This window comes from Grammomys surdaster, unplaced genomic scaffold (assembly GCF_004785775.1).
Source record: "Grammomys surdaster isolate TR1022 unplaced genomic scaffold, NIH_TR_1.0 126187, whole genome shotgun sequence".
Classification (NCBI taxonomy): Eukaryota; Metazoa; Chordata; class Mammalia; order Rodentia; family Muridae; genus Grammomys; species Grammomys surdaster.
The window spans coordinates 2,897,782-2,908,301 of NW_021620993.1; the positions used below are offsets into that span (position 1 = coordinate 2,897,782).

The 10,520-nt window shown below is 52.7% G+C and overlaps 1 protein-coding gene across 1 annotated transcript in view; it reads left to right on the plus strand.

Moving 5' to 3' along the window:
- The first annotated feature begins 795 nt into the window (after nucleotides 1-795).
- The window catches only part of Wfs1 (wolframin ER transmembrane glycoprotein), a 23,935-nt gene continuing 14,210 nt past the window's right edge, over nucleotides 796-10,520 (plus strand). Inside the window, exons 1-2 of the mRNA XM_028758149.1 lie at nucleotides 796-910; nucleotides 7,104-7,343. Of these exons, the coding sequence (XP_028613982.1) occupies nucleotides 7,109-7,343 (235 nt within the window). The 5' untranslated portion in view covers nucleotides 796-910; nucleotides 7,104-7,108. The remainder of the gene's footprint in view (nucleotides 911-7,103; nucleotides 7,344-10,520) is intronic.

Genomic DNA, 10,520 nt, shown 5'->3' on the forward strand with positions numbered 1-10,520 from the left:
GTGATGTTGTCTCTGTCAGCCTGAACTGTTGCTGCACATCACTGGAACAGGTGCAGTGAGATGTGCGGTTCAGGAAAGGAAGGAGCACGGGAACTAGACTGTAGCTTTGATCTCCAAACCACACCTCTCAGACACTCCAGAGGGGAAAAAAGAAAAAAAGAAAGAAAAAAAGGGAGGGTGGGGAAGGGGGCTTCTAACTCTCTGAGCCAGGCTTTAACTTCTGGCTAATCTTTAAAGAGTGCTAATTTGCTTTCGGGTTTGGATTTTGATCATTTAAGGCAGTACTTGGTAGCACGTGCACATACACTTTTTTGTACTCGCTGCTACCCTGGGGAATCCTCTGTGTATCTCGATGCGTCGGAATTAAGGCGCCTGGCACAAAGTGCGCGACGTTAGTCAGCATTGTAATAGCCGGTCTGAAGTCTGAAGATGGGGCCCCATGGTGCAGAGGCGGGCTAAAGGTGGCACGAGTCTTGCTCCTGGGTCCAACCACCTGTTCAGCAGCAGGCTCACAAGCTTGGGTCAGAAAAGGGACGTCTTGGAGGCGGGGCGGCAAGGGGGCAGGGCCGCGACGAGTCCACTCGGAAATTAAGTTGTGGGCCGGCCAGACCCGCCCTCTCGGCGCCATGTGTCCTCCTGGCGACCCGAGAGAGCAAGTCGCTGCAAGGCGAGGCGCTCCATGATTCGCGAGAGCATATAGTGATTGGCAGGCATGCTGGCCACTCAGCGGGCCGAATCCCCCTGAGTCGCTACAGGAATGGAGGGTGGCATAGGCCCCGCCCAGGCCCCGCCCCCTTCCCGGGCCGCGCTGAATGTAGGGCCGCGCGCTCCGCCTGCTCAGCTGGCCGCTGAGATCTCCGCGGTTTCCGAGCAACTTCGCTGCGGGCTGGGAGGCCCAGCACTGCGGCCGGTAAGTTCTTTAGGGTCGTTGTGCCATGGCTATGGCCTTGGCATTGGCCGCGCAGGGTCAGGGAGGGTTACAGAGCGTTGGAAGGCGCGGCTCTCCCGGCCTCAGTTTCCCCTGATGGGTGGCCCGGCTCCAAGATACTCCAAGTTGCTAGAAGTTGGAGGCCAGGACTCTCGCTGCTCCACGGAGCCCGAGGCGTCCACTGCCCCAACTGGGCCAGTTGTGCCCAAGCCGTGCGTCTCTCACTCAGCCCCGGAGTCTCGGCACTCCCGCAAATCTCCCCGCGAGACCGCGCTGCGGATGGGACAGCGGGTTGGAGAGGCTGCCCCATCAAGACCTATATCCCCAGACCTTCTGCACAGGGCCATGCAAGACCTGATTCCTAGGGCGCGTGGGGGCTCAGCCCACCCGGGAGCCGTGTGGCTGTTTCTCTCCCTCTTCGGGTCCTCAGTAAAGGAGGTAGGACAGTTGGAACCCTTGGGACCCGCCTATAGTTACCCACCCTATTAGGAACCGGCTGGCCGTGATGTGACCCCAGCTCAGGTATGCACCGCACCTTGAGGAACTTAGATTCTGGTCAGATGACTGGAAGCCTTCTGGAAAATCTGACCCTACACTTTCGGGTGTGATGGAGCTGCGTCCTTTCACCGCATTTTGTTAGTTGATCATGAGAGTCCAATAAACCAGCGTTTTGGTTTCTTGGAACCATCTCCCTGCCACTGCCGCCCTCCACCGCGCGCTCGGGCCCCTAGTCCCAGGGGTAGAACTTACAGTTTCCATTTGACACCAGAGGCTCAGTAGATTTGGGGCCTGACCAGGACCATGCACCTAATGGACAGAGCTAATGAACCTCTGCTCCCCAGCAAGCAGGTGCAGCCCTTCCTCTGTCACCTTGGACAAAGACCCCAGGTAGTTGGCTGGGACTTTCCTCTCTAGGATTCAACACTCACTCAGAGCTGTGTCCTAGGCTCTTGAAGCCTGTGAGGACCACAGGGGCTGCCTTCCCACTTCCCTCACCAGTTGACCTCTGTCTCTCTGGTGCTGATGACACCCGAAGGTATTTTTCATCTGACTAGGAATCTAGAGAGGGTTTATGTTCCAATTTCTTCCTGAATGTTCCTTGGACCTCCTCAGATACAGGCAGGATTGGCTGGAAACACCTCTCACCTTCTTTCCCAGGTGGAAGTGTGTGGAACACCCCAGTGCCGGCCTTCCTTATGCCTTCAGGTTTGGAGCTGGTGGCATAGGAGACCTAGTTCAATCTTGGCCCCAGAAACACCTATGCTATATGACAGATGCCAGACACATCTTTGTCCCTGATGGCGGTACAGTGGCAATGGCTAGGTGGGAGTACTGTTCTGTATAATGTACCTTTTTTACATTAGGAAGGGGGCTAAAGCCCCAGCCACATGCCAAGCCACTTCTGAGTCCCCACTTCTTAGTTCCCCTTACTGAGGTCCGGTCATTCCTGGTATCCTGTCTACCCTAGCATTTGCCCTGTTGTAGTCCCCTCACTTTGACTGGATGGCTCCCACCCTCCTCTCTGGTCTCCCATGGCTCCAGCCACCCTTAATGGTTCCTACATTTCTCTGGCCTATGGGATCAGGCTCATCTCCTAACCTGGCATTCCTTCTGGCTCCAGGGGACTGATGTCTGCCTATCTATCTACCCCTCCTCCAGGGCATAGGTATATCTAATGTTGAAAAATCTCCTCTTCTCTTCTGATTGTCCTGAAGGCTCAGCCAGGCCTCTGCAAAGTCCGTAAGCTGGCTTTCCCATGGTTAAATGAGAGTCGTGTTTCTGTCCAGTCCATCTCCGTGACTTTTCCATCTAGGACTGCCTAACTAGATATCACCTTATCACCAAGTCAGATGCTCACACATCAGCCCTGGAGCATCTTCTGCTGGACAGGGAGGCTCAGTGCCCCACAATGGGGACGCATAGGCCCACACAGCCAGCCCAGAGCAGGTGCCAGACTTGATAAGCTTGGCTGTCCACCATTGCAGCCCAGGCCTCCGGTTCACTCCCCCGCTGTTCCCATGAACTTGTCACATTGGGAGAGCTAGACTGTTCCTTGGTTTGGACTTAATACTCTGGGCAAAAATAGGCACCTGGGAGACTTCAAGGCCTTTGTGACCTTGTCTTGAGGGTCAGTTCTGTGCCAGAGGGCTGGGTCAGGCCAGGCCAGAGTGGACCTCACAGGGCAGGGACTTGGTCACTGGAGGGTTTTAAAATAATGCTTCATTTTAACTCCCCCAACGCTCCACATTTGTTATAGAAAATTAAGGAAATGTATGTTTTTAAAAGCTAAAATAAAACCAGCTATGCTCCTTACCCAGAGATAGCAAGTATTGTCATGGAGGAGGGGCATTTCTTTCATCCTTTTCTACAGATAAGTTTTGAAATCCTAAACAGACCCAGGATGATTACCAAGTCTATTTTAAATACCACTTGACACTATTACATTTTGTCTTCTGCCTTTGAATCTTTATGTACAAGATCGTGGTTAGTAGCTGTGCTGTGGGGGCTGAGGACTCCATCACTGGGCTCTTCGGACACTGAAGGATTGCTGTGGGGGATGCTTCTCTGTGCAAGTGTGTGTGGGTGTCTCTCATGAGTACCATGTGGACTTGGAAATGCTAGCCAACTTGACTTTACAGGGCCTGTAACCAAGGGACTAGAAGAGTGGCACCATCCCCTGCAGAGCAGAATAGAGTTGGTCTGGGATGGATAGAGGGCTCCTTGTAGTCCTATACCCCTAGCCTTTGTAGACCACAGTCAGGCAGCCTTCTCCAGGGTGGCCTTTCTGAGGATAGCCACTCCTCAGCCCAGCTCCTTGACGCTGGCATTTGTGTAGATGGGATAAAAATATATCTTGGTGTTCACAGGGAAAGAATGCCGGCCACTTTGTGTTTTGGGATCTTACTCAGTGATGGGTTCTAAGCCACCGCTCTGGCCACTGTGGAGCTGGAGCCAGAGCTGGGTGATGAAGCTCTTCTTCCACAGCCAGGGATTTCTAGCCCTGGGGAGGGACTTGCCTAAGGTCATTCAGCCCTGTAAGTCCCCAGTGCCTGAAGCCTAGCTGCCTCAGGTTTCAGCCTGCATTCATTAAGCACTATTGTAAGCCCTGAGGTGCAGCCCTGTCTTCTGGGCTCACTGCTGCACTAGGCAAGTCCTCTCCATGTCAGGCTGATTATTATGTCTCTGTGACCAATAATTCCAGGAAATTGCTTTGAGTTAACAAGCTCTGTGACCTAAACTAGGCTTGGCCTTTAGTCCCAGAACCTGCAAATGAATTCCCCTGCATCCACACCGCCTTGCCAGATTTCTTATCTTGAATAGTTTTGCTTTGGCACTGTGTGCACATAGTAAGTTACCTGGGAGCGTGGTAGCCAGCCATAGCCTGCTTCCCTGACATTTCCTTTTATAAGGTATTCTTCACCTAAAGGAGAGGTGTTCACACTCAGAGCTGTGAGTGAGTGGATGTGGATGTTTGTGTGTGTGTTGGTGTGTGCACACGTGTGTGCATGTGCGTGCATTTATATGTATGTGTGTGCTCATGAGTGTACACATGAATGCATGTGTTTGTGGGAGGCCCGAGGTCAACCTTAGCTGTTGTTCACTCACTGTCCCCTTTGTTTTTGGAGACAGGGTCTATCACTGGCCTGGAGCTTCTCAACTCAGTTAGGGTGACTGACCCACAAGCCCGTGGGTGAGCCTGGCTCTACCTCCACATCACTGGGATTGTTGCATAAGGCTTTTGTTTGGTTTTGTTTTTATTTGTTTGGTTGTTTGGTTTGGTTTTCTTTGAGATAGGGTTTCTTTGTCGAGCCCTGGCTGTCCTGGAAATAGCTCTGTACACCAGGCTGCCCTTGAACATAGAGATCCACCTGTCTCTGACTTCCAAGTGCTGAGATTAAAGGCACAAGCCACCACTGCCTGAGAAGGCTTTTGTTTTTCACATTGTGACTGGGGACTTTATGCCTGGCAAACATTCTACCAGTTGAACTATTTCCCCAGTCCCCCGTTTAGGGGTTTTGTTTTGTTGTTTTGGTTTGTTTTCAAATGCCTCACCGTTTACAGGTGACCTTCTCTTTTTACCAAATCCTGTTGCACACTGATGTACAGGTAGGGAAACTGAGGCAGGGACTAAGCTAGCCAGCCACTCCCCGTGGTGCCTGTGGTTATGAAGTAATGCCCTGTTGTCAGGAAGGTAGTGTTTTCTCTATCACAGAGAGAAGGCTGGACAGAAGCCCTGAGGGCCTGTTTAGGGCCTCAATAGCAGCATCTGAGAAACTCTGGCGAACTTGTAGCTGGAGCTGCAACTGAAGCCTGGGGGCTCTGTGCTGGGGAGGGGTGGGGTGGGAGGGCTCCCAGAAGGAGGGCATGGCAGGACACAAACATGGAGGCACCAGTTCTTTAGTTCTATGGAATGACAGCCAGTGTGTCAGTGAAGAGACCTGGAGAAGAGTAGGGAGGGGCAAAGCCTCTTTCAGTGAAATGTTTGCTGAGGTGGGAGGAATCACAGATGTGGGTTTACACCCACACCTGGGCACCTCAGGTTGTTTGAACAGTTCCTCCTCCTTTCAGACCTCAGTGTCTGGGGTCTGGGCGATGGATGAGATTGAAGGCTGAAAGGTTTCTTCACCAGTGGCCTGGGATGGTGCATTCCTACCTGCTTGGCTTGGAGGAGCCCACAGAAGATGCATGGAAGGACTGAGCAGTGCTTTTGCATAGGTATCTATGGGGTAGGGGAGCCCCCTTAAGTGTCAGGGTGACCCCTGGAGGTTACCTTTCTAGAGTCTGAGGTGGTCTGGTGGCTCTGTCTGAGAGCCCTGCCCCTTAATCACTGCACTGCTGACTGTGGCCCCCCTTGGGTCTGTGGGCTCCTGTGGTTGTGAATCCTGCTGATTTGCATATCTTCATGGGTCTGGATGTCCCTGTGGACATGTAGTCCCACAGTGATCTGCGAGTTCCCTTGGATCTGCATGCGCCCTTGAGGCTGCACATGTGATGAGCTGACAAGGTTTTTAGGCATTGCTATTCCCAGAAGCCTGTATTTGGGAGATGGGTCAGAGCTCTGTGTTGATTTCCGAGCAGATTCATGAGGCTTGGCCATGTTTTTGATGTTAAATATCCCCAGGGATTGTTTTTAAAATAAGGGCTCAAAAAAAACCCCATAAATAAGAAAGTAAATTGAATTAAGGTCTCTGCGCTGTGCAGGAGAATGCTAGATTGAAATCTACTTTGCTCTTTGGACACAGCTCCCGTCAATGGGAACCATTTTAAGTTGGGGGTGGAACAAGCCTGTGTCTAGCATGCAGACCTGGGTTCACCCCTGGATTTCCCAGGGACACAGTATACAGAACCATCCATCAGGGAGCTATTTGGCCAAGCTCAGGGATAGATGAGACCTGGTCCCTTGCGACTTCGTCTTGGATCCCCCCAACGTGTCCTAGGTTCTAGGTCCTAGAGAAGGACACTGATGCATGAAAAGGCACTGAAAAGCACATGGCTATTTAGGATCACATGCTGGGAGTTCAGGCCTAGAGATAAGGGCCCCTTTGAATCAGATGTCTATTGCCTCATTGCCAGACCCCCTAGCCTGTTCCCTTAAAAGTAATGAAGAGAACAGACTTGGCCTTGGCTTTGAGGGGGGTCATTTGTGATCTGACGAGTGGTCTCCTCACACTTCAGTGTGCAAGGTCCTTCCTCACCTTTCCACCTTCTGGGGTGGCTGTCGTCCTTGGTGTTTGTCCTCCTGCAGTTGTCTTACTTCAGCCTCTGATCCATCTCCATGTGGCCCCTGGGCCCTGTCTCTTTCTAAGGAAACAGCCCATTGGACTTAGGACCAGCCTAAGCCTCTGTGATCTCATTCCAACAACTTTAGCTATTACGTCTGCAGAGACCGACTTTGACAGATGCTGGTGACACATGTAAGTCCCATGCATCCCCTATGGCCAGGCCCTATGTTCAGTGTGCCACGGTGTCATCAGAGTCATCCTCATTTCTCAGATGAAGGCACAAAACCCCAGGTCACCTGGCTTGACCTGAGAGGATGGGAACTCAAGACTGCCCCGTGGGGTTGTCGAGTTAAATGAGATTGCAGAGCTTGGCAGTCACACCCAGTTCCTGCTTTACCACCAGGCTGGTTCAGGGGCTTTTGTGCGTGTCTAATCCTCCCCTTTGTTTGCAGGCACGATGAACTCAGGCACCCCACCTCCGAGCCCCTCTGGCCCACCTCCTCCACCCGCACCACAGCCCCAGGCCCGGGCCCGGCTCAATGCCACCGCCTCATTGGAGCAGGACAAGATTGAACCACCTCGTGCTCCCAGACCTCAGACTGACCCCAGTGCTGGACGAAGTGCTGGGGAAGCAGCCACTCCAGAGCCTCAGGCCCCTCATCCCAGTGGCCGAGAAGGACCAGATAGAGCTGGTAAGGAGGCAGGTTCTACAGTCCTCAGCCCACAGCAGGGGGAGCAGGGTGGCCACACAGACAAGGCTCCTATAGAAGCACTGAGACTGCAGCGTCCAAAGCATGTGTAGCTGTCCACTGTATGGCCACCCCTGTAGTCAGTATCTCTCTCCTTCCTCCTGTGTAGCAGTTTCCAGGTGGACCACATGGCTCAGAGATGCTCACAGTCAAGCCTGCTTTCTCGGTGGCCCTGCTTGGACCCCTAGCTCTCAGAGTGGCTTGGGAGCTTATTACCAGTCCTGTGCTTTACCTCTAGGTTGTCACTTGTCATTCTGCATCCCCCAGAGTGGCTCTCATGGTCTAGCACCTCCTCTTTGCCCACTGAGAACCTCCCCAAAATGCTCAGCTCACCTTACTTTTTGGGATACCACTTTTTGGGGTAGGGGACATATATGGATATGTGCGAGCACACACACACACACACACACACACACACACACACACATACACTATGGGGATAGAAGTTCCCAGAGAACTATCCTCCTACTGTGTTGCAGTCTGATATTCTCTTCCCAGTCTCTTAATTAAAATTTTAAAAAAATTGCTTCTTTGGGGGTGCATTTAAGTTGACCACATAGCCCTCTGCTGTGTGAAAACTGAGCCTTGGGGATAGCTGCTACCCAGACCCCTGGTTTGAAAGTGTCCTGAGACATAGCAGGTGGTTTAATGGTGGATTGAATATGGGACTCTGTGCCTTGCAGGGGCTGGCCTGTGTGATCACGCTGGGCCTTCTTGTCAGCCTTTGTCCTCCCCAGATTCTCAGCCCTCAGGCAGCACTTGCCCCTGTCCTTCTGTGTGAGACCAGAGCTGATGGGCGGGGCTAGCATCGTGTGAAATGAGAGAGAGCTCGGTATCAGCATCAGCAGTGATCTAGTACAGCAATGCAGGCAGTGCAGGACAGGGTCCGTCCTACAGAGACCTGGGGGACAGAGGAAAGGAGCCAGTCAGAAAAGAACACTGAAGACCCTGTGTGGAGAGTGGGCATGGCCTGTCACAATGCAAGAGGAGAATGCTGCCTCTTGGTGGCAACTGATTAGCATTGACTCAGGCCCTGGATCCTATACACAGGCCCATCCCCTCCAGTTAGTTCTGCCCCTTGGCATTTGTGTGCACTTTGCAGTTTTGGTTGATATCGTGTGTCAGTGTGTGGCGTCATCCACTGGACCTTTGCTTCCCAGTGAGACTGGTCTCAGAGTGGGGCTGCATCATTGTGGGAAGGTTTGTGTCATGTTACTTCTCTCCACAGGCTGTACAGAGGGGATGCCTGCCTATGTGGCCTCTGCTACTGCCAGGCAGAGACGGAGACTATCCCTTGCTCTACACATGGCTGAGTTGGTTGTTGGACTATCCCTTTGGTCCCTAGTGTGGGAGGCGTGAGTGATGGGGTAGTGAATCCTGGTCACTTTGCTTCAGTTGTCGGCATTTTCAATTTCCCCTGAGAGAGGCCAGCAGCCCTCAATGACCACTCCAACTCAGCAGTATCCCTGCCTGGCACCTCCTGTGTATACCACTGTCTGTCAGCCTGTCCACAGCTGAAGGAAAGGCCTGGAGTTTCAGTGTCTAGCCCAAGGGACCACTCTGGCTGCCTCTCTGGCAGAGCTGAAGGGGTTTCAGCCTGATTGGCCCGGGGCTGGGACTCTTGGCAGCATCACCCTCAGCACTGTCCTGTGCTCGGGCCCTTTGCCTTATGAATCTTCTCAAAAGATCACTGTGGAGGGATGGAGAGATGGCTTAGCAGTTAAAAGCACTAGCAGCTCTTCCAGAGGTCCTGAGTTCAATTCCCAGCAACTACATGGTGGCTCACAACCATCTGTAATGGAATCTGCTTCTCTTTTCTGATGTGCATGAAAACAGAACAGTCATATACATAAAATAAATCTTAAGAAAGAAAGGAAGAAAGAGAGAGACAGAGAGAGAGAGAGAGAGAGAGAGAGAGAGAGAGAGAGAGAGGAGGCCACTATGTCCCTCAGCTTTGCCTCTAAGGTAGGCAAGGCCTGGCCCAGATCCAAACCCAGTGCCAAATGCCACCCACCCCTTCTCTCTGATATCGTGTGACCATGGGGCCAGAGGCCATGGCCGGAAAGCTGGGTTTCAATCTGGGTAACTTAGCAAAAGTCCCAGACTGTGGTTTCAGATACCACCAGGAAGCAGGTGTCAGCTGTGTGCTCTGCCTACAGTGGTGCTGGGAAGAGCCAGCCAGTGGGTTAGCAGTCTGGAGGTTCCAGTCCTTAAGATCCATGCTTGAACTCCCCGTCCCTGGTCACTGGTGTGTGCTGGCAGGAGCAGTGGGGCCTAGAGTTCCGTTCAGCTAGTGAACATTAACTACTGCATGCATCTTCACATAGTACCTCTTTAGACCTCCTGAAGCACCAGCCCCACCCCATTTCAGGCCTGGGGACAGGCACTGTCACCTGTTGCATCTTCCTCAGAGATGAGAAAGCGAATGAGAAAAAGAAGCAGTGGACCCAGGGTCCCCGGGTAGGGTGGGAGAATCGGGAGTTAGGAGTAGTTTGATCTGGTGCTTACCCAGTAAGCCACCAGGGACTTGGTGGCCAAGGACAGAGGATGCAGTGTATACCTTGTGAATTGAGTCCCTATGCCCAGGGAACTCTCAGTAGGCTGCACAGCCTGCATCCAGTGCCTCAAGCCAGTTACCTCTCCCCAGGGTGGAGCCTGCCAGACTTTGGTGACAGAGGCTCCAAGGCTCATAACTGCCCTATAGGACTGTCCCCAGGCCTATCCAGTACTGTGATAAATGAGTGATTGCCTCCTTGGGGCTGATCTCAGTGCTGGAGACTTTGGTTGTAGCCCCTGAGGGAACCCGGGGTTGTCTATGTACTCTCCAAGGCAGCAGAAGTTTGCCTGGAGAAAGTGTCACCCGAATTGCCTTTCAAAGCCTAGGACATGGAACAGAGCTGCTTAGGGGTCCCCATTTTCCAACTGTCCCCCAGACTTGCTTCTGGTGCATAGAACCTTGCTGGAACACTCACACTTCCTGGCCCTGCTGTTAGCCCTGGCAACTTAGCACATACACAGCTGCTACTGATGGTGGTCATGGCTGGACTTGGATGCTCCTGAGACCAGACAGCAGAGGAGACCAGTGACACGGGCTAGTGCAAGGAGACCAGTGACACGGGC